Raw genomic sequence first — 24124 nt, forward strand, 5'->3', positions numbered from 1 at the left:
AACAAAGGACCCTGAAGTTTTTTTAAGCATCCCACTATGCTATTTTGCAAGTAATATTAAGCTCACCAATTTTGAATCCAATATTCTCCAATTCACGTTATGAAATGAAGCTCCCTTTATTTTAATTTAGGTATTATAATATAGAGAATATTGTTATCTGTTGTAATAAATTAAAGAAACTGTATCAACTGTATTTGTACTTGGTGAATTATTTATTGCTAAGAGACATACAGTTTGCCTAAACTAGCTTGAAGACAAGGACAAAGGTCATTCCATATTACCTCAATTCCATTCTCCCTTCTGAGCTCTTCAGCATTGAGGGCTGAGCAGTTAACAGTATGGAAAGCCAGCTCTGCAGCAGCAGGCAACAATGGTGATTCTTTTGAGAAAAGGAGGTCATCTGAAGTTTCCATTGTTATTGTCCTAATTAGCATGGGGTAGCCTGCATATTTATAAGGCTGTAAATCTGAAATAATCATGGTTTTAAGTTAATTTTGACACTACGTTCAATTATGTTGCCAAAAAAAAGAGATTAAAATATGCAATATCTTAAATGTTTCCTAATTCTAGTTTATAAAAAGAAATTAAACCAAGTACAAATTCCTTGGATCTTTTCAACTAGCAAACTTGTTTGGTTAACTTTTCTAAAATGTTTCCACTAGAAAAAGAGTATTTTCTGGTAGATTAAAACTGAACTTTGTGTAGAGTGAGTGGTTTTGATCCTTTGCAGAATATCTGCTTTCTATGTTGTCCACGTGATCTTTATAACTTTTCACCTGATCACAGACAGCAAGACATAGCCAATGCACCAGAGACCCATACCTCTTTATAAAGAGATAGAAACATTTGATTTAAATGAGTGAATATTTTATATTCTGCTTTCTGAATAACAAGAGTACTTTTCTATTTTACCAGTTATCATAAAATAAACGTTTGAAAATACTGAATATAATTTGTTACTATGAATACAAAATAGAAAATTAATTTATTAACTGTATTTGACTAATTCCATATTTTGATAAGGAAATTTAAAAGTGAAATCTGAAATATACTGGTGCTCAATTCCTGTTCTTTTCATTCTTTTATTTTTTTAAACTAACCTATGAGGCAGAAATATGTAAATTAATTGGCTTTGACTTTATAAGTATCTCTGTCATCCCACTTGAAATCAGCATAAAGCTTTTTGCCTTTTGAGGATGACAAATAATCTGCTTTAAATTAACTCATTTCTAAGATGGCTTAAAAAAAAAAAAAGCCCCTTGGAACTGGTCCCAGTAGTCCTAACACATACATACATAAGAAGAAGAGTGAATTACTGTTAAGTTCTATCAGATCAGGACCCCCATCCCAACTTACTGAGTATAAACCCCCTTTGGGAAAGTGGAAGACAGCCTGAAAAAACATTCGGACCTTGATAATATACCAGTGATGAGCTACAACTGCACCTTGTGGCTAATATAGATTTACAGCCATCAAAAAACAACCAATGGTTTGAAAAAGACTTCTTTAAACTCATTCTGATTAGTGAGAAATACCATATAACTAAATGCTTTACAAATGTTTTCTGTTGAGTTCATATGCAAAAGTGAATCAATTAATCACTGTTCTCTAATGACCAAGCTGCTCAATCGCTACGCTGTCCCCTCCAATACTTAAACTGGAACCCTACTTGTCTTCAATTACCCAACACTCCGGCTTATCTCAGATCCCCACTGTCCTCTCTTTTCTCCCATCATCCTATAGAGCAAATGGGTCTCCCGCTTTGTGTGTAAGCCAACTTTAGTTCCCAAGCCAATGGACACCTGCCATATTGAACCCAACTCCCACCCTCAACAGAGTCTTAAAAATTCTCAGTGTGCTCCTAGCTTTCTGGCTGCTACTGTTAGGGCTACCACAAATAGCCCTGAAAACATGTTGGAGATTTCCAATAACCTGTATCCTGAAATTGAACAGAGCAGGACCCTATGGTCCTTGCCCCCCATGTCCTCCACCTGTGCAAAAACTTTAGCCAAAGAATAAGTTTAATCAGAGAAGTGAGTAAATACAGAAACAAAGGCAAACAGTCAAAGGAGACCAAATAATAGTTTAGTCATTAAGCAAAGTCAAGGACCTTTAGTTCCTCCTCAAAGGCTACAGATAATATTCCGAGCCAGATCCTGTGAGCTGTCTTATAGATACTGAAACTCTTACAAGGTGGAAGAAGTTAACTACATGATGACCAGACTATAGCCATGATATAAGCTGCCACAATTCTGAGCACTGGCCTCAAGGAAATGGGAACAAACTGACCGTGGAACTGAAGACTAACTGTACTTAAAGCAATCAAGATGACACTGGTCAGACCACCACATAACCAATTTTAAGATGACTGTCAGAGCTGACTGTACTGTTTCTGCATGTAGCCCCTTCCCTCAGCCTATAAAAGCTCTTGCCCACTGGTTTGGGGTGGGGGGAATCGGCCTTTGAACAGGCAGCTGCCCTCCCTCCATCCCATGCCCTTGGTTGCTGGCATCCAAAATAAAGCAAACTTTCCTTTCCACCAACCTTGCCTCTTTATTGGCTTTTGAATGGCGAGCAGCTGGATCCCACTTTCGGTTACAAAATCACACCTATTTTATCTGTAAATTTTTCAAACTGTCTCACAGGATCAGAGGGTTTTGAAAGCTACCACAGGAAATGAGGTGTGAGGCATATATATGATCATTTGAAAAGTTTCTGTTGCTTTTAAAAACCAGAACACTCTTGGTGTTTTCAGCCTTTAGAGGTTTATGGATAGGTACAGTCTTATAAAAGACATTTAATGATCCTTAAATGCCAGGTCCATTTTAGATCTCATTTAATATGTTTAATGCTAAATGTCTAAAGACAAAAACTAACCAAGTACCTCCAGAGAACAGAAATGTACTTTAGGACGGAACAATGAAATCTGGTTGGAAATGTAAACTATTGAAAAACATAGGTAAGAAGTGGAAGGTATAAAACAAACAATATTTGGGGTCTAACTACAGAAAACTACTCTTTTACTATATCTAAAATGCAATTCTAAGAGTCTTTTGCAATAATAATTAGAAATAGGCTGCATAAACAAGAAGCATGGTAGAATTAGCCGGAGGGTAAATCAAAATTTGAGAATAACACATGCCTTACCTTCTTTATGACGGTTGAAGAGGATGCTCTGCGTTTTCAGAATTAAAATTATATTCTCTGGATCTGGTCCATCTGTTATTTTTGCTGATTTGGTACATAAAAATTCATAGGCTTTATTTACCTTTTCAAACATATCCTGTATGTAACCAAACACAATTAACTTTTGTTAACATCTCGAATTACAACTTAGAACACAGATGATTTGTATTTTGCCAGTAAATTCTTTGGTTACTATTTTGTTTTGTTTTTTACATAAAGGAATTCATTCCAACTGTAATATAGGTGGTATACTTTTAAGGTGAAACAATTTTTTTTTCCAAATAGTTATTCAATGATCTCAAGCACCATTTACTGAAAATTTTTCTTCAGTAGCTTATACCATATATGTCATATTAAACTCATACACACCAGAGATAGCTTCTGAGTTGTTATAAAAATAGTTATGATAAGAACTACTGTTTTTTGACCACTATGGCAGGCACTGTGCTAAATGCTTTACATACATTATCTCACTTAATCATCAAAACAGCCTTGTGAGGTGTGTACCCTTATTAACCTCATCTTTAAGATGTTAAATAGCTTGCCTAAAGTCACAAAGCCCATTGCTGACAGAGCTAAGTCTCACACCCAGGTCCGACTCTATCTGTACTCTTAAACTACTATACTATAATGTTCCTTATCTATATGTTGATCCTTGTGCCAGTATAATACTATTTTACTATTGCAGTTTTATAGAGTATTTTAGTATCTGTATTTAGTATTTTAGTATTTAGTATTTAGACTTTAGTTTAAGTCTAGCAACTTAATTCTAATTTCAAAATTTCTTCCTCTATTGATTGTTTTCTTTCCCAGATGAATCTGAATTGCTTTAGATTTCTCAAAAAATGTCCCAGGCTTTTGATTTAAAATGCCTTAAACATATAAAAGTGGCATTTTTTCAATGCTGCCTTCCTAATCAGGAATACTGCCTGTCTCTTAAAAAAAAAAACACTAGCCCTGAATCAGTGGAAATTACTCCAAGTTTCTAGCAACAAACTATGAGTACTGTTTTTATTGGTCCTTGTCTGATTTTATCTTTTATGAATCTCCATTGGCACTGTAGTAGGAAGCTGGAAAAGACAAGGTCAGGGAATGCTGGCAGCAGATGACTTTAAGTCTGAAGCAAATTTTCTACTTTTTCATTAAGAGTGATATGAAGTTGGATGTCATTAGAAAAAAATAAATTACCCAAAGCAATCTGGGTGGCATCACCCAGATTCATTTGTAGGCATCACCTACAAATGAATTAAGTTCACTCACATCCTAATTTTCAGTTATTCATGTGACTGCCCATTAGAGTTAATTCTCAGACAGACATGGGTAAGGAAAGAGAATAAAATCCCAAAGTTACTAGTCACAGGGTAGTCCTTTTGATAAAATCAGAGAAGACCATTTATGCTGAAAACTTGGGCACGTGGGTCAGAGGTTAATTAAACATATACTGAACATATATTATGAGGCAGACACTGGCGCATAAGATGAGCATATCTTTTCTCTGGCTGAAATAGTAATAAAGCAAAAGCAAGTCAACCCCAAAGCCGTAATTCCAAAGGCAGTACATACCCTCCCTTCTGGATTCTTATCAGGGTGGTACTTCTGTGCAAGTCTGAAGTAAGCTTTTCTAATCTTGCTCTCATCATGCCTACAAAATAGGAAAACTGTTTCATGAATTAAGTAAGGTGTATGAAAATATTTACACAATCATCTAAATGATATTTTAAGAACCTTACTTTTATTGTGTATGATCATATAGTAGATATCAAATTAAACCCAGTAAGATTTAAGTAAGCTGATTCCTATGTGTTATATTTACACATAAAAGATAAAACCTAACCATTCCCTATGCAAGGTTACCATATTCACTTCAAATTACAAAACCATATTTGGGCTTTGAAGAACTAAGAATTTTAAACTAACTTTTCAAAATGTCACTTCAAACTATAATTCTAAGTTATTTTAACTATCACCCTTGTCAAAAATGAACAAATTCAGTCTATACTTAAGAAAATGTCTTTTGAACTTTTCCTCTAACATATCTATTCTACTATAAAACATCATTCATGATAAATTAAATCTGCATTCTTTCCTATACATTTGTCATTTACTATCCTAGACACACTGTGGTCAAATCTCTTCCTCATGCATAACACAAACTGCAAGAAGGGGGAAGATGATACTGAAAATGACTCACGGCCCCTTTCCTTGAGGGAGATTAAGCACTTCATAAGCATCATCTATTGACATTGTAGGTGGCTTCTTTTCTACTTCCTTCTTCCAGGCATCAAGGGTATCTTTTAGAAGCTTAACCTTAAAGACAGAGAATTAAAATTTATATCTATTAAAGTAAAACTATTTCAGAATATAATTTTTAAGTTACAGAATTGTTGTGCTGTATTTATTTCAACTGACATTTCTAGGCTAACCAATTAACAGCTTTCTAAAATACAAATAACCAAAATCACCTTCTAGCACTGTTGAATGGTCAGATAGCAAGGTATTTGCTATGGGGCTATATTTTTTTAAAAGTAATATTTTATTATTTATTTATTTTAATTTTTTTTTTTTTAATTTATTTTTGCCCGTGTCGGGTCTTAGTTGCTGCACACAGGATCTTCGTTGAGGCATGTGGGATCCTTTGCTGCAGCACGCAGGCTTCTCGCTAGTTGTGGTGTGCGGGTTTTTCTCTTCTCTAGTTGTGACAGGCGGCTCCAGAGCACATGGGCTCTGTAGTTGTGGTGCGTGGGTTCCAGAGCACGTGAGCTCTACTTGAGGTGCGAGAGCTCAGTAGTTGTGGCGCCTGGGCTTAGCTGCCCCATGGCATGTGGGATCTTAGTTCCCTGACCGGAGATTGAACTCGCGTCCCCTGCATTGTAAGGCAGATTCTTTTACCGCTGGACCACCAGGGAAGTCCCTAAAGTGATATTTTAATTCTCTGCCAATTTTTGTCTCTACATTTAATTGTTAAAGAAACGTTCAGAAATTACGGAAAACTTTGGAATTAGCATTCACTGTAGTAAGAGAGGAAGCAGTATATGATGGCATGCTTCTCAAGGTGATCTAACATAATTACTGGTATGCTGGTATTCAAACAAACATAAGGGATAGTGAACACAAGGGAGTCTGGGTAGGGGTGAGAAGAAAAGAGCTAATATTTGCTGCATGCCTATGTGCCAAGAAGGTATGTGCTTTACAGACTGCAGATTTAATTCTTGTATAAAATTTCAGTAATACATGAAAACACTGAGGTTCTGAGAGACAGCTGCATATTTCCCAGTTAATAAGTGATGGAGCTGGATTCAAACCTAGGTCTGACTAAAAAGCCCACACTTTTTCTACTACCTCATGTTGAATCCGGAACAAGCAGCAGTGTCTACCTGCCTTCATTTGGTCATTGCACTGTAAAGAGGCAGTGCCTGGTGGTACAAATGGCAATTGTTCTTTAGTCTTCTGATGGTAAGGGTAATGGTAAAACCTCTGCTATAGTAACAGACCAACAGGGGCACCCAGGCCTACTTTATTCCAGGCTTTCACTAGGTATCCAGGGGCTCAAGATGGATGGGTCCCAAGGGCACTGTGACAGTAGATACTACTATACAAATGTGCAAGTCACACTTACTGCCTCCAGTGTGTGCCAGGAATATGCTGTGTTTTTTAACGTGAATTCTCACTTAATCTTACCAACCACCACATGAAACAGCTGCTATTAGTAGTAGTAGTACTATTACCATAACAGAGGCTTAGAGAAGTCAAGCAGTACACTGAATGTACATACAGAGCCATTAATGGCTAAACTGAAACTCAACCCCAGACTGCCTAACTCCAGCATCTGTGAGCTTAATGAATCTGCTATAAAGACGAGCTCCCACCAAGCTATTATAGTATGTAATTGTATTATATACATGAAATTGAGTTTGTTTTGTTTTTGTCACGAAAGATCAAGATTGTAAAGTCCTTTTACACTCCCTGAAAAAACTGTCTTTCAGTTTGGGATTTACCCAAATATACTGAACTACACAGTGCTTAAGTAAGGAGGAATATTTAAGAAAGCTATTATCCTTCTTATCACAGAAAGAAGAAATACCCAGAAGTGATTAGAGAATTTTTTTATGGTTTAAGAAGGCAAAAATTAATCTGCTGACTTACCGGGTCTTTAATTGGCCAATCTGGAAACCGGAGTGTATCACAAAGTTGTTTGAGGTAATAAATATTACAAAATAGTTCATTTTCTAGCTGTGGGTAGTTGATAACTGGGATGGGACAATATTGATAAAGTGCTCTTGTGTTACTCTGAAGACGAGGTGTGAAATCAGCAAGATGGGCAGCAATCTTCTCTATCATAAGGCGCCTACAATTAGAAAAGTCTCCAAGCATTATGAAGGCATTATTTTATTCTATTTTAAAGAAAAGGTTAAGATAGGTAATCATTCAAGGTAATTACATGGATCTTCTTCAGAATAACTTAGTTATTGGCCTAAAATGAGAGCTTGTAAGAATGTTACTCAGAGTATTCTAAACTTACTATGTAAAAACACTCCATGGATATAAACTTATTTGTAATACGATCTATAAAGAAGACCACAGAGAAAAAGGCTGATAATACCAGCCCTTCTTATTGAAAATTCAGTCGTTAGAAAGTCAAATGGTATGGAATCTGCATGCATGAGGGCACAGCCACGGAATCAAGTTAGCTATCACCCCAAAGAAGCTCACTGCCTGGTCTTTATTTTAGTTAACGTAGCACAACCTGGGATCTGGCCCTCAGCTAAGCAGAAAATTGATTTGCTCAGTATACAGAGAGCTACATCTTTTATTTTTTATTTTTTTATTTTTTTTGCGGTACGCGGGCCTCTCACTGCTGTGGCCTCTCTCGTTGGCGGTACGCGGGCCTCTCACTGCTGTGGCCTCTCCCGTTGCGGAGCACAGGCCCCGGACGCGCAGGCTCAGCGGCCATGGCTCACGGGCCCAGCCGCTCCGCAGCATGTGGGATCTTTCTGGACCAGGGCACGAACCCGTGTCCCCTGCATCGACAGGCGGACTCTCAACCACTGCGCCACCAGGCAAGCCCCAAGAGCTACGTCTTTTAGATGAGAGACTCATACTAAGCAATCTCCAGAGAAAAATATTATACAGAATAACTGTAATAAACATATTCATATTCCTATACATTTGTTCCCAATGAAAAATATGAATATTTTCAATATGAAATTTGAATTTTCAAATTGAAAATTTTCAATTTTCTATATGAATATTCATACAGAATATATTCAAATTGATGGCTAGCATATGCCAAGCCTGTAGGTCAACCTATCAGAGAAGCCAAATGATGACCAGCAGGTGGCACTGTGAGAATGAGTCAGCCAAAGACGAATGAGTAACTGACTCAGAAGATCAACTGCCATCCAGCTAAGAAGAGCAAGGGGTTCTCCAGAGAGCCAGACTTGACACTGGAACCATTAACTGCCGAGTCTTTCCTGGACAGTGCCTGCCTGGACACTGACATCTGCTTCTGGGCCTCTCCTTTTTCTTGTGGAAACAGGCTTTTCCTATGGCATTCTCCTGCTAACCTCCAGATTATGGTCAATATGTGCTGGCTAGGGAGCCCTCATTCTAAAATGATGTGGGTATCTCTAGACTGATCCACTCCATGTGGGCATAGTTTTTAATTAGTGGGGTACAGTTCTATTTCCAAATACCCAGAAGGAGTGCCTTGGCTTTATTCCTATATATCTCTTACATAATTAATTCATAGTCTAAAAGCACCAGTGGTAATAGGCTCCACCCTTATATAAAGCTCTATTAAGGTAACAGTAATTTTGTCAAATCATCTTAGAACAGAAAAAAGCTCAGGGCCTTGTCAACAGCAGTCACTTGATTTGGCACCAATGACGACCGTAGCTTTAGATTATGTAACTAGTGAAAGGAAATCTTTTCACAGAAGTCAAACCAGATGGGAAGAGACAACGATTCTGTGTATAAAATACAATCAGCTGGCTATTTACCTCATTTCACTGCTCCAGATTGCTTCTGGAGTATCAAATTCTCCTAGAAAAATCTCAGAAAACTTTTCAGGCTCGTAATTTTCTAAGTAACAAACCATTGCTTCTGGTAGAATGTGCCCAAGTATACTTCTCTGAAAAATATCTTGTCCTTTCGTCTTTAAAAAAAAAAAAAAACACGCAATCAGAAATACTAAAGTTATCTTTCAGTTTTCTAATAAATGAATTGGGGTTAGAGAACATTTTAAGAAAGGAGAATAACTGGAACATACTGTTTTTATGCTTTTGAAATTTAGATGGAAAAATGGCAAAATGAGAAGTGCAAGGTGTCTGGTATAAACTGGCTTGGCATGAACTCCAAGGTGGAACTAGCCCTGCAATAGCCTTAACCTCCTCATGGGTCAGGTGTTGCCAACATTATTTAGAACAATTAGCCTCTGACCATGTATAATAGTAATGAACAACAAAGGAAGACTGCAAAGATTTACATCAATTATTCTGTGTTACATTGCTGGCTGTAGTTCTCACCTGCACCTGCTTCTGTTTTCAAAAATAAGTCCAGAAAAATTGAGAAAAAATTCTAGCCTCATGAAATGTGGCTAGAATTTAGATGGAGTATTTCTATACAAAGTAATTATAATTAACTGTACTAAGAACTCCATATTCTCTGACTGGCCAAATGAAGTCAGGATAATGTTCATACTTATCATGCTAAATTTTTAAACTCATTTCTTTACCTGATGGAAAAAATTCCTAAAGACTATAAATACTTTTCTTATTTCCTTCTAGGCAAACTGAGGATGTTTTATTCTTCTAGGATCTGACAGAGAGATGGGGGAAAAAAAACCTAGACATGGTTTTACCACTTAGTGCAAAGACAAATTAGATGATGAATATTTTCAGGCTTTTTACTAATAAAAACCATAAATTCACTATCTGTTAAACTTTGGGGTGAAGAATTGCTTCTTCTTTAGAATACTATTATTTCATAATTCCTACATCTAGAGTTCTGCTATCAACAAATACTGTTTTGCTGTAATTCAAAATATTGTTAGGGAAAATGATGTATAGAGTTTCTCATATTATAAAATTTGAAAAAAAAGATTACATATGCATAACTTCACAGAAAAAAAGGAAAAAAAAGAATGATTAAAAGTGCCTAATGTTACATTAAGGTGGTAACAATAGGGGCAAATTTTTTTAAAACTTTATATTCTCATTTTCTATTTGTATAAAGCTATGGAACTCATACTTCCATGGGCATCACTTTCGTATTATTAGACTGTAGACAGATTACCTTCTAGGGCTTTACTGGCTGCTCTATAAAACATGCAGTTTGGGTCTTGTGTCTGTTGTCAGACTGGTGTAACATTCCTTGGTTAGTCTCTTAAACAGTGGTCTAGTTTTGGTTTATTCTGCTCTCAGTAAAATTTGAAAATCAATGTTCCATGAAAAGCCTAACAAAATTTCAAACACAATTCAGTTATGTGTTTACCATAAATATCTCTGTAAAATGCAGGTATAAAGCTACATTTTGTCAGAGCTACCCAGATAAGTCTTATCTTTTTTTTGGATTCCTACTTTTCCTCCCCAGTAAAATAGCAAGAATACTTGAGAGCACCTGAAAAATTAAGTAGCTTCAAAAAAGAAACTTAGCACTTCTAACATGTTGGGATATGAACAAAAAGAAGGTGGAAGTCTTACTGAATCTGAGCTGACTATATGAGACTCAGATATATACTGAATTATTTATGAACATTACTAAAGTAAATTTTACACAAAGGGAACAAATTATATTCATAGCAATGTCAGGTTATAATTCATATCTACAAATTAATTATTAATTCTAATAGGCAACATTTATTTTCATTTTAAAAATATTAGCTTAGACTTTCTATGTGCAAGGTACCACAAGGAATGCAAAAAATAAAACAATACCTGCCCTCAAGTGCTAATAAGGAAAGGAAGGAAGGAAAATTCACAGCTAAGGAAACTTTAGTGCCAAGACAGCTTCCCCAGTATTAAGTCACGTATTCAGAGGATTAATTTGCCTTACCTCCTCTGACTTGAAAGCCTGTTTGGTATGTGTGTACTTCAAAAATCTAGGGAAAAAAAAATTACTTATCAGGTATAGGAACTGATTTAGATTTAGTAACCTTAGTTTTCTAAGACCAGATTTTTTTTTTTTAGTTGATTTATAATGTTGTGCCAGTCTCTGCTGTACAGCAAAGTGACTCATACACATATAGACATTCTTTTTTTAATATTCTTTTCCATTATGTTTTATCATAGGATATTGAATATAGTGCTCTGTGCTATACATAGGACCTTGTTGTTTAAGACCAGATCTTTTATATGTAAATAAGAGCCACAAAAGGCAACTTGTAAATCCATATTCCCAAACAGTTTAATTTCTTTCTTTTTTTTTTTTTTTTTTTTGTGGTATGCGGGCCTTCCTCTGTTGTGGCCTCTCCCGTTGCGGAGCACAGGCTCCGGACGCGCAGGCCCAGCGGCCATGGCTCATGGGCCCAGCCACTCCGCGGCATGTGGGATCCTCCCAGACCGGGGCGCGAACCCGGTTCCCCTGCATCGGCAGGCGGACGCGCAACCACTGCGCCACCAGGGAAGCCCTAAACAGTTTAATTTCTAATTAAGGCAAGAACTTAAATGAATTAGAAAAAAATTTAAATTATGGTCATATTAGTTATGTAATAATATAAAAAAATTACTCCATTTTAAGAAAAAAGCAAAATGTAAAACTGTATATCATATGAATATAGTTATATTAAATCTGTATGATTAAAATACTAGATGATGATACAATTCTTATGTTAGATGTGGTAAAATGGTGTAATTCTCAATTATTTTTCCCCTATTCTTTTTTCTTTTTTTAATTTATTTATTTTTGGCTGCGTTGGGTCTTCGTTGCTGTGCGTGGGCTTTCTCTAGCTGTGGTGAGCAGGAGCTACTCTTCGTTGCGGTGCGTGGGCTTCTCATTGCAGTGGATTCTCTTGTTGCGGAGCACGGGCTCTAGGCACATGGCTTCAGTAGTTGCGGCACGTGGGCTCACTAGTTGTGGCTCGTGGGCTCTAGAGCGCAAGCTCAGTAGTTGTGGTGCAAGGGCTCAGTTGCGCTGTTGCATGTGGGATCTTCCCAGACCAGGGCTCGAACCCATGTCCCCTTCATTGGCAGGCAGATTCTTAACCATTGTGCCACCAGGGAAGTCCTCCCCTATTCTTCTAACTTTCAAATTTTCAGACATATAAACAGCTCTTATAATGAAAAATTTAATAAATGCAATGATATGCTCACAAAAATTTAATTTAATAAATCTGTCCATGTACAATTCAAGTAATTTCAAATAGATTATCACTAGAGCTCTTACCGAGCAACAGGAAGCACATTGGAACCTGTATACATCATGATAAAGAAAAATACTCCACTAAGATAAAGTCGAGGTAACTGTGGGTTATCTTGCGTAATACGATATAACAAAACTGCAACCTTCTCAACAAGGATGGGGTCAAAGGTCAGCAATAGCTAAAAAAAAAAAAAAAAAGAAATAAAATGTCTTTGGTTATTGGGCTGTAAACAACTTGCAACATCACCATTCATCTTAGGTTTAAGCATTTCATGTGCTGGGGTTACAGTTTCTCATAAGTAGTGTAACAAAATAAAAATCAGACTCAGTATGCTTGTCTACCAGGTTCTAAACAGATTTGAAAAATATTTTATAGCATTTAATGCAGAGATAGTAAAATATTAATAAAGAATTGATCAAAACTTATTCATAAAAAGTGCAAACATGCCTCAAGCTGCTTTGTCATGATTATAGATAAAATTATTTCCTGTGCAGGAATCTTCCTGAATGGACTTCTCTGTTAATGACAAAAGAAGAAAAAAAAAAGTAGCTACCCTTTGGGTTAGTTTCAGGTCAGTTGATTTGAAATGAAGCATCCTCTGAAGACTATCTGAGAACTCAAAGAGCTGAGCAGAGAACAGCTTTCAGTGAAACAGCACTAAAAAATAGATCTACAAGTGAGGTACAAGGCAAGAGGGTAACCAAATACCAGTAGTGCCACTACCAGAAAGTACCAAGAGATGTGGTTTACAGAAATCTGAGCTAGCAATACTGAAGGAACTATCTGGGATCACTGGAATGAATCTGGGCTAATAAAAAAAAGATACAGTATTGCTATGACTAAACACCTGATAAGATAAAACTTATTAAATTTCTTTAATAAAAGTGGCATTTCAATTTCCTATAAACACTTACTTCTGAAGAATTCCCAATTTGGAGTCAAATGCTACCAGTAAAAAATTACAATAACAAGTACTAGCTCAGATTAGGGGTCAAAGTTCTAGATTCAGTGTATAAGACTGAATAGCCATATGTCTTTAAGTAAGTAATTTAAATTTCTCTGTTTTTGGTGTCTTACCTATTCAACAAGGTATTTAGATTATACATAGTAAAACAGTACTATGATATACTTTACAAAAGAAAAACTGAGATATAATAACACAGGATTTTCCCTAGCGTTAATGGTGTTTGTGTTTAAGACTTGACATCACTCTAACAAAAATACAGGAATTAACAGTCAACAACCTAGAATATTTGAAATTGTGACTATATTAGAAAACCTAGAACATTCATTCACTGTATCTTAGACGACTCCAAAAATTCTGGAGCTGTATCAGATGGTAAAACTGGTGATTGCTCTTACAGTCAAATTATGTACAGAAATCTGTACCAAGCAATGTAGATAGATAGTGTTCCTAAAAACCACTACAACTGCCTAACTGTGCTTAGCAAGAATAAGGCATCCCAGAATATAGAAAATTAAGTGAAAACAAAAACAGCTTCTAAGAAATGTTTTTTTGAACTCAGTACAAAAAAATATGGGAGGCATATACTGTTAAAAGCAGCTAGGTTTATCAATAAATTTCTTCAATCATCCTACTTGTTCAGTTACTATTAAAAATCTTTGTTAAATAAAATAATCTTCCCCCCAAAGTTTCATGTTACACTGACCACATCTCTTAAAATCTGTTTTTCAGTCAATCCTCCCTGGCCCGAAATTCAACCTTGCTTGCATTTACTTCTTTCCTTTCAGTTTCATAAGTCTTGGGAAAATGTTTGGCAGAGAGAGATCTAGGCACCGTCCTTTCTCTACAGGAGAGAGGCCGGGATAGAAAACAAATCCCTCTCCTTGTACCACCTCACATATGCAGCTGCAGACACACATAGGCCAGGGTGGTAGTGGCTTTCATTTAAGCCTCTGAAAAGAAATGCCCACAACAGAAAAGCACACAAATGTTGAAATGCTGGTATACTTAAATAACAGAAGTTGGGGAAAATTCTTTTAAAAGTTGATAAGGCACTGTCATATTCAGAAGCCATTTTCATTACCAGTGACTTTCACTATTGGTGAATGTAAAAATATACTGAGTAACTCTCCTCTCCCTTTTCACACCAACGTACAACTGAGAGATACAAATGGCACAAGTTACTGACATATTTTAAAGCCACACCATGTGTGGTTAATATAAAAAAATTAGATTTGACAGAATAATCTATAGACAGGAGAGAAACAGTGACCTGACATCTCTGTGACCTGACATCTCTGCGACCTGACTTAGGGCTCATCTGGAGTTTAAGTAGCTTAATTCCCAAAAAGCAGAATAACAATAAGAAAGAAAGAAAAGATACTTAGTATATCCTACATAATTTCAACTCAATGCTTTGGATTAGCTGTTATCCATGAAAACATATAACTGAGAAGACTCAAACACTCTGAGGCAAGCTGACATGACTGCTGTAACTATTTCTTAAGATATAACCCACCATGTCCACATCTGTGGGATGCTGGTGTGCTTCCCAGTACCCCTAACCACATCAACATGCACCACAAACTGTCACCTTTCAGTTATTACAATGTTGTGATTTTTAAGAACAGATAATAAATAAAACCTTTGAGAATAATTCTGGAGCCTGGAAGCTTCCCATGTCTAGGCTCTTGGATACACAACCTTCCACAGTATATTCAGAATATCAACTCAGTTAGGAGTAAGTGAGGTAAGTATAATTCAGGCTTTTTGAAAATGGAACAGACTACAATAAGACAAAGACTGGGGCTCACTATAAAGTTAAATAAGGGAAAATGATTCTTAAAATACTGTTCCTATTTATAACATAAAAGTAACTTACCTGAATAATATGGGGAAGGCAAGCATTGTCTGACAGCAGCCTTTTCACTCTAGGTAAAGGTCGAATGATGGCATTATCTTGATCCCTAGAAAAACATTTTTTTATGGTCACCATTTAATATATTTATTAAAATTTGTATGTTCAGAGCATATGATATTCTACTAGGCATGAAGCATGTTACCTTACATTTTTGTTAATGAAGACTAAGCTCTCATACAGCTGGGAACATGATTAGGTATTTTGGTTTAAATCTATTTGGCTGCTTAATATGACTTCATTTCCTTCCATAAGATTTCCTTGAAAAACAGTACCCTAGAACAGCCAGAGACTCTTATTTATTATTTAAACTTGGTGTTTTCCAACACACTGTCAGTGGATATTCCCCCCAAAGGGCATATCAAACTTTTTCAATAAATGTAAACCTTAATTTAACTACTCTCAGTATTTTCCAAGTGTAGCCTCAATTTTAGTGCTACATTACTTCTAAATACTAATTTTATGTTTTTAAGCCTGATCTGAATTTTAAAGAGAACTGGAACTATAAAAGCCTTGAATGCTATAAAATTAACAATTACTCATTAAATTCCATCACAAAGTATCTTTACTATAGTAATAAAACAAGATGATATATATGCAATTTTTTTTTTTTTTTTTTTCTGTACGCGGGCCTCTCCCATTGCGGAGCACAGGCTCTGGATGCACAGGCTCAGCGGCCATGGCTCATGGGCCTAGCCACTCCGCAGCATGTGGGATCTTCCCGGACTGAGGCACGAACCCATGTCCCCTGCATCGGCAGGCGGATTCTCAACCACTGCGCCACCAGGGAAGCCCTATATGCAAATTTTGATTGAAAAGTTTGACAGATTGGAAAGTTCCATGCAAGGGTTATAATTATGACTATCACTGGATAACAAAGTCTCACCTTCACTAGTCAAGCAGGGCAAGATGTGGGCCTAGATTCATGTTCTTAAACCAGGAGAGGCTAACCTAACAGATCAGAAGCAGGCACTAGGCACTCACCACTGGTCTATGAACTACAGAGTGTTCATTTCAAAACTTTCATACCTGATTCAATGAATATGACAATTGTTACTGTTGCTAGAGAGCTGCTAGTAAGCCTCAATTTTGTAACATTATTTGAAGTTTCCCAGAGAAAGTTGCTTTTTAGCTTACTTTATCAATAAAATTTGCAAATTATTTCTTTATACCTTGTTTTAAAAAGCTCCAAAATCCAAAGCAGCATTCCCCCAAAGCCACAAATAGAAAACCTTTGCTCTAAGTCACTAGAACAATCCCATGCCTTAGCAAGCACCCATACAAATGGGGAGAACAAGATGTTTTAGAGTCCTTGTTAACCACGGAAATGTTCAATTACATTTTACCTGCTTGGAAAATATCCACACATTGTGATCAACATGTTCAATATAAGGGTAGCAAGGTCAGTTTCATTTAGTACAGCCTGCCCACTGGCTAACAGACACCACTTAAGCTGGGGTATTGCCTGAAGTGGTCGCCATCCATCCATGCCTTGAGCCCAGCATCTGGTTTTTGCATTTAACATTCCTTTGGTCCACAATTCTTGCATCTAAATGAATGGAAGGCATCATTATTACAAGCAGACCAAACAAAATGGAAAGGTTTGCTAATGTTTTCTATTTTACAGAAAATACAAACTGAATTATGAAATACACATGCAAATTCACTATTAGAAAACAACAGACTTCTGTTGACAGGCCTTCAGGAACTCAAATTTGGCTGCTAATAGAAAATAACCATTTAGTTGGCCAAACTGCAGAGCATAAGGAACACTGGAAAGAATAAACACCATGGGCAGAGTATAAAGCAACCAAATTATATATAAGTGGAAGGCTGGTCATCTATAAAACTATCTTTGACTAAATTCCGACTGAGCCTGGGAAGCCAAGAATTGGAAGCCAAGTTGGCAGGACCAAACATCACCAGATGTTAATTAAGACGGAAATTGCCCTTGGACTGTATAGACAATTTTCAATGAATTTAAGACTGTATGTTAAAACCTACCTGTTCATACCATAAAGAAGCATTATAGCTTTACATAATTATTATACAAAAGTCATTAAAAACCTGAGCGCTACTTCCATAACTTTTATTTTATTTTTAATTTTTTAATTAATTATTTTTTAATTGAAGTATAGTTGTTTATAATGCGTTAATTTCTGCTATACAGCAAAGTGATTCAGTTATACATCTATACATTTTTTTTATATTCTTTTCCATTATGGTTTATCCCAGAACATTGAATATAGTTCCCTGTGCTATACAGTAGGACCTTGTTTATTCATTCTACATATACTAGTTTGCATCTGATAACCCCAAACTCCCACTCCATCCCTCCCCCCACTCCCCCTCCCCCTTGGCAACTACAAGTCTGTTCTCTATGACTGTGAATCTGTTTGTTTCATAAATAAGTTCATTTATATAATATTTTAGATTCCACATACAAGTGGTATCATAGGTATCTTTCTCTTTCTGACTTACTTCACTTAGTATGATAATCTCTAGTTGCACCCATGTTGCTGCAAATGGCATTATTTTGTTCTTTTTTATGGCTGAGTAATATTCCATTGTATATATGTACCACATCTTCTTTATCCATTCAACTGTCAGTGGACATTTAGGTTGTTTCCAAGTCTTGGCTATTGTGAACAGTGCTGCTATAAACATAGGGGTGCACATATCTATTTGAATTATAGCTTTGTCCGGATATATGCCCAGGAGTGGGATTGCTGGATCATATGGCAACTCTGTTTTTAGTTTTTTGAGGAACCTCCACACTGTTTTCCACAGTGGCTGTACCAGCTTACATTCCCACCAACAGTGTAGGAGTGTTCCCTTTTCTCCACACCCTCTCTAGCAAATGTTATTTGTAGACTTTTTAATGATGTCCATTCTGACTGGTATGAGGTGGTATCTCATTGCAGTTTTGATTTGTATTTCTCTAATAATTAGCAGTGTCATAACAACAGCTTTTAAACAGTAAGATTTGAAGACATGATTTTGTGTGTGTGTCTGTCTAGAAATACAAGTCATCTCGTCCTTTATGTGGAAATAGAATGGCAGAGTCCTTGGAGCTGATGACAGTAAATCAAATCATAGATTTAAAATATTCCACATCTCTATATGTGCTATCAGGAGGACATAAAAAATGGCTAAGACTTCCATGAAAAGTTTCTCCAAAACACATACCTCATGAAATCCATATGGGCCACTTCTTTCTTTGTCTGCATTGCCAAAGTACCATTCCTTTTCACTCTCTCTTTTCATATTTGGAGCAGCTTCGATTACATTGCTCTAAGTTTTAAAAAGATTAAGTTACTTTTCAAGGCAGAAATCTAAGGGGGCAGATGTCATAAAAAGTTACACAGTACTAATTTCTTGAGTTTACATTTCTTTAGAAATCCATCTAAAATTTTAAGTGATCCGATTTTAAGAGTTAAGGATTAGATGCCTAAGCTAATAGTCCAAAAATGCTACTTCCTTATTATGCATTTGAAGTAAACAGTTTCCTAAATTCACTTGGCAATCTAAGCTAAATTCTAAGACATCTATATTCCAGATGGTCATTAATAAATTCTCAGGACACTAAAATTTTAGTAGCAAAGAATACTGCAAATAGCTATATAATCAAACATATATCATTAACCAAAACCACAATGCTCAAAAATACTAAAGTTCTTTTGAAAGAAAAAAACTCACTCCAACTAAAAGTTTCAATAAATACCTGAGATCAAAGAGTTAAAATGCTAACAGGAAAGTTTTTAGTGGTTTTAAACACTTACTTTCAATTTACTACCCTCATGACAGATAATTCTTATAATTTCATATATCAATGTTTGTAAGAATCTAGAATTTTTATGCACTTAGTATATTTTATTAAAACATGATTTTAAATACCCTCATTACCATCAGCTTTCAGTTAGATTCATATGGAGAGCTATAGGAAAGTGGTTAAAAGCATAGATTTCCAAGTTCTAACTCTGGCTCTGTCCTTTATTAGGTGACCCTGGACAACATACTCTCTGTTCCTCACTTTCCTCATCTGTAAAATGGGAGGGCTGTTGTGGGGTTTAAAGAGTTAATATATTATGTGTACCAGAACAGTATCTGGTACACTATAATACAAGCATTATGATTACTATTATTTGTACCTGATAATAGAAAACGCCATGTCCTATTATTCAAATAGCACTTTTGTATACAATTTTGCCAAAACATGACACAGCTCCTCAAACAAGGAGATTAAACAAAAATTTAACATTAACACCAAAAATATCACCAATGAGCCAAGTATAGATCCCTTCTAAAAGTTAGGTATCAGAAGAGGCCTTTAGGTAGAGACCTGCAGCTCTGTCCTCTTACTGACTGGTTTCAATAAGGCCTCCAGATTCCTCAAGGCAAAGTATACTCTCAGTGGATGTCAATGCTGAATGTTCTAGTTACATAACTGATGGATTCAGTTTAAATCCTAAAGGACATATTGCCTCAAAATAAGCCACATTAGAGATGCAGTTACTTTAAAAGAAAAAAGAGATATCAGAAAAATAAAACTGGATCATCATTGTCCATTTTGGTTATTTCACTTTTGGTGTGTGTGACTTAATCTCCCAAGCATTAGTACTATCATAGTTATTAGAGAAGTAGATTCATAGCCAGACACCCTGACATATTTTCAGATTTGTATGATTCTTTTGATCCTAAATTTGTACTCAAAGAATGTTAAACTTATAAAATCTAGATAAGCATACATACTTGCAGTGGTACTGTAGCTCGGTTTACATGGAGATGTGCAAGGGTAAGCAAGTCCACAAGGATTCTAATTCCATTTGAATCCATGAGGTCCTTAACATTTTTCTGGAAGACAGAAAAAAAATTATGTTTACATAATTTAAAATCTTTCTCTCAAATAGATATTACTACCTAAAAGGCTCTCAAAGAAGAGAATATTTGGAATCTCTTTGGAAAAACTGGCACATAACTGGTATTACTCAATATTTTCAGGATTTTGTGTTCAAGAAAGCATAAATTTAGATAAAAATTAAAAAGGCAAAACTAGGACTTCCCTGGTGGCACAGTGGTTTAGAGTCTGCCTGCCGATGCAGGGGACATGGGTTCGTGCCCCGGTCTGGGAGGATACCACATGCCGCGGAGCGGCTGGGCCCATGAGCCATGGCCGCTGAGCCTGCGCGTCCGGAGCCTGTGCTCCGCAACGGGAGAGGCCACAACAGTGAAAGGCCCGCGTACCACAAAAAAAAAAAAAAAAAAAAAAAAAAGGCAAAACTATATTACAGAGAGATCATATAAATAATTTTTACTTGGGCTTCCCTGGTGGTGCAGTGGTTAAGAATCTGCCTGCCAATGCAGGGGATATGGGTTCAAGCCCTGGTCTGGGAAGATCCCACCTGCTGCGGAGCAACTAAGCCCATGTGCCACAACTACTGAGCCTGCACTCTCTCTAGAGCCCGTGAGCCACAGCTACTGAGCCCACATGCCGCAACTACTGAAGCCCACACGCCTAGAGCCCATGCTCCCCAACAAGAGAAGCCACCACAATGAGATGCCCGCACACTGCAATGAAGAGTAGCCCCCGCTCTCCACAAACAGAGAAAGCCCATGTGCAGCAATGAAGATCCAATGCAGCCGAAAATTAATTAATTAATTAAATTAATTTTAAAAAGAATAAAAAGAATTTTTACTTAAATATATTCTGAGCAAAACAAAATAAAATAAAAATAAACAAATTAAAGCCTGACAGGAATGACACCCAGGATAAACTCTCTGGTTCTACAATTATCCTGCATTTTTCCAATGTCTTTTTGTTAATAAATATTCTGTACTCAGAAATAGAATCCAGTACATTAAAAAACTTTTTAAAGTTCCAGTTTGTTTTTGTAAGCAAGATAAAAACTGGTAATTTCTTAGAAGTTTGGAAGAGATTATCATTTAAATTAAAATTTCCTAGGACTTATTCATTTTATTTCATTTAAAAACATCTGCATTATTTACTAAAAGTGAGAATAAAATTAAGCAAGTCAGTGTTGGTTTCAAAAATGAATATTTGGCAAAAACTTTTCCCTTCAAGAGTTGAGAGCAAAAGGAGAAGATAAGACAAGAACCATGTCTTGATAATTAAGTCAAACTGTAATCATTTATCTTTGTTACATTCATGTGACTTAACTTGGAAATAACAGCATATTTATGCAAGATACTGTACCTTATTAAGGATCAACTTGTTAAGGAAGAGGATCAACCTATCTCGTTCAAGTTTATCTGTGCACTATTGAAATAAATGAGAATTTAGTCAGAAGTAAATAGAAACAGAAATTAAGACATTACCATCACTGGACAAAATCAACCAACAGCCAAAAAGAAGTAAAGTCATCTTGTAAACAAAGAAAATCAGAGAAAACTGTCAATTATTGCAATTCCTCAATGTCTTACATTCTCTGTAATTTTATAAACCTTATTTAATTTCCCTAGAAAGGCAGATATTTTAAGTCACAAACAGATTAATACATAGCTTTAAGAATGTACATAAAAATTGAAGTAAATGAAAGAATTGGCCCAAATAATACTCCCAAGTTAAGTAAAAATTCTAAAGAATTGATAAGTGATGTTTCACATAAATCACATCATCATGAACACAAGAAGGAAAAAATGTAACTGCCTAAAATACAAATGCTATGCCACAAGTACTCAGTTCACTGGAGTAAGAGTGAATTAGAATTCAATAGTGAAATCTGGTGTAACAGCAAAAAATAAGGGTTTTCATCTGGTTATTTCCTGGGTGTGTTTTGTAAACTTATTCAGAACCAGTTTTCTAATCCACAAAGCATGACTGACAGTTAAGGCAATTATAGCAAGCACTGATGACCATTTTAAAAATTGGTGAAATGATTCTGTCTGTTCACTGAAATTTAAATTGTTAAATGTAAGAGGAATGTAAACACAAATGAAAGAATAAAGTGTATATAGGTAAGTAACACTCAAATTTGAGCTGTATAATGGATGAATTGATCAGTTTGTTCTTCTCCCACCTTGCTGAAATGTTAAATGACAAACTTTATTAAATTAAAAAAAAAACCCCCCCCCCCAAAACTGTGCTAACTCAAGGTTCCCTTTCTTTATCATTGTAGTTCTAAAAAGTTTATTTTCACACTTTGAAGTTTAGTGTGCTAGCATCATTTAAGATTTTTCCAAAATGTCCATTGAAAAAGAACATTCAACTCTAAAAGTCACTATTTCTTTTACACACCTGTCCAGCTCATCCATACTTAAATTAAAGATTGGCAAATAGGTCGCTAAAGATGTTCAAAAGCAGCAACTGAAAAAAATAAACCAACATGGACAAACGCTAACCCATTAGTCATTTTCCTGTTCATCTAACTTTTATTTAAAGAAGTATATTGTAAATTACAGAAAAAACTCATGTAGAAAGTTATGGCAACGATGTGATCAAATAGAACTTAAATTTAGCTTTGAAAATTTAACATATACTCCAATGACACAATCAAGTAGCAGTTATTTTTTAATGATATCCTTACCCTCTCTAACATTCCAATGATATATCTTGTATCTGTAAAAGGTCCTATTTCTTCATGACATCTGCCATAAACAATAGCAAGGGCTTGTAAACATAAACACTTCATGTTTACTTTTGGGGTGAGCAGGAAACGATGATAAAGCTCATTGAAAAACTCATACCTAGATTTAAAAAAAAGTTCACAATGGAATTAGCCATGAAACTAACAGTAAAAACAAACATAACAAGATATGAAGAGTAGCTTACGATCTCTTAATTGATCCACTGTCTTCATTCTCATCTTCCTCCAATAGTAATCTCAGGTAATAATCTCCTATTTTGATTTCCTCTGCCAAGCACTCATATTTAACCTTTATTAATAAAAGCAAATTACATTATTTTAGTTTACAATACTTTTTTGGGGCAATTTTCCCATAATCACTTCTAAAATTCTTTCTGTTCAGAGTTTTTTTCTTTTCTTGATGAGACAGCCTTTAACAAAAAAAAAAAATCTGTCACTTCTTAAAATATCTGGTAATTCATTAAATGTCAAGAGTCAGAATTACACACTAATTTTATGAATGTAAAACTTGCTGATAAAAACTGTCACAAAACTATAAGGTGTCCATGAAGACTTAAGGGAAGAAAACACTAAAAACACCATTAAAGGATAACGTGCTTCCTTCCCTTCTCGGCTGGCTACAATCAAGCAAGAAGTAAATGAGCCCACACTACACACAGTTTGCCAAACTCACACAAGGCACTTCAGGTCTTCCCTGATCTCCCAAGACATCAACTACATTTTATGGTACATTTTTATACAGTATTCATTCTCTGTATGTACAATTACTCCAGGTTACACACTGGAAGAGATATGTGAGGGAGTAGCCCCTGATTGGGAACTGGGGTTTGTCTCAAGCACAGATTTGCAAGCAGCTGTAAAAATGAATTTCTTAACTAGATTATCAAAACTCTTTTTCCAAAGCCTAAAACAGCTGTTTTCTAAAAATATAAACTATACAAAATCAAATATATATGTATATCCATTTCATTTTTTACCTATAAATTCTGAGTTTTAATTTGTTCAACTCCATTTATTAAGAATATAAGGGGACGGGGCTTCCCTGGTGGCGCAGTGGTTGCGCGTCCGCCTGCCGATGCAGGGGAACCGGGTTC

General features: G+C 35.9%; 1 protein-coding gene across 6 annotated transcripts in view; it reads right to left on the bottom strand.

Annotated features, from left to right (window-relative positions):
* DNAJC13 (DnaJ heat shock protein family (Hsp40) member C13) overlaps positions 1–24124 on the bottom strand; it is a 115288-nt gene that overhangs the window by 33684 nt on the left and 57480 nt on the right. For all 6 annotated transcript variants that reach the window (XR_008619089.1, XM_007116577.4, XM_055089772.1 and 3 more), the window contains 15 exons: positions 23216–23319; positions 22971–23130; positions 21641–21703; positions 20179–20280; positions 18616–18720; positions 16773–16975; positions 15391–15475; positions 12568–12722; positions 11239–11284; positions 9186–9340; positions 7330–7531; positions 5378–5493; positions 4750–4828; positions 3148–3283; positions 282–466 (listed from right to left, as the gene is read on the bottom strand). Coding sequence is in view for 5 of the 6 variants with exons in the window: in XM_007116577.4 (XP_007116639.1) it covers positions 282–466; positions 3148–3283; positions 4750–4828; positions 5378–5493; positions 7330–7531; positions 9186–9340; positions 11239–11284; positions 12568–12722; positions 15391–15475; positions 16773–16975; positions 18616–18720; positions 20179–20280; positions 21641–21703; positions 22971–23130; positions 23216–23319 (1896 nt within the window). In the remaining variant the exon portion in view is untranslated. The remainder of the gene's footprint in view (positions 1–281; positions 467–3147; positions 3284–4749; positions 4829–5377; positions 5494–7329; positions 7532–9185; positions 9341–11238; positions 11285–12567; positions 12723–15390; positions 15476–16772; positions 16976–18615; positions 18721–20178; positions 20281–21640; positions 21704–22970; positions 23131–23215; positions 23320–24124) is intronic.

The sequence above is a fragment of the Physeter macrocephalus genome, chromosome 1 (assembly GCF_002837175.3).
Source record: "Physeter macrocephalus isolate SW-GA chromosome 1, ASM283717v5, whole genome shotgun sequence".
Classification (NCBI taxonomy): Eukaryota; Metazoa; Chordata; class Mammalia; order Artiodactyla; family Physeteridae; genus Physeter; species Physeter macrocephalus.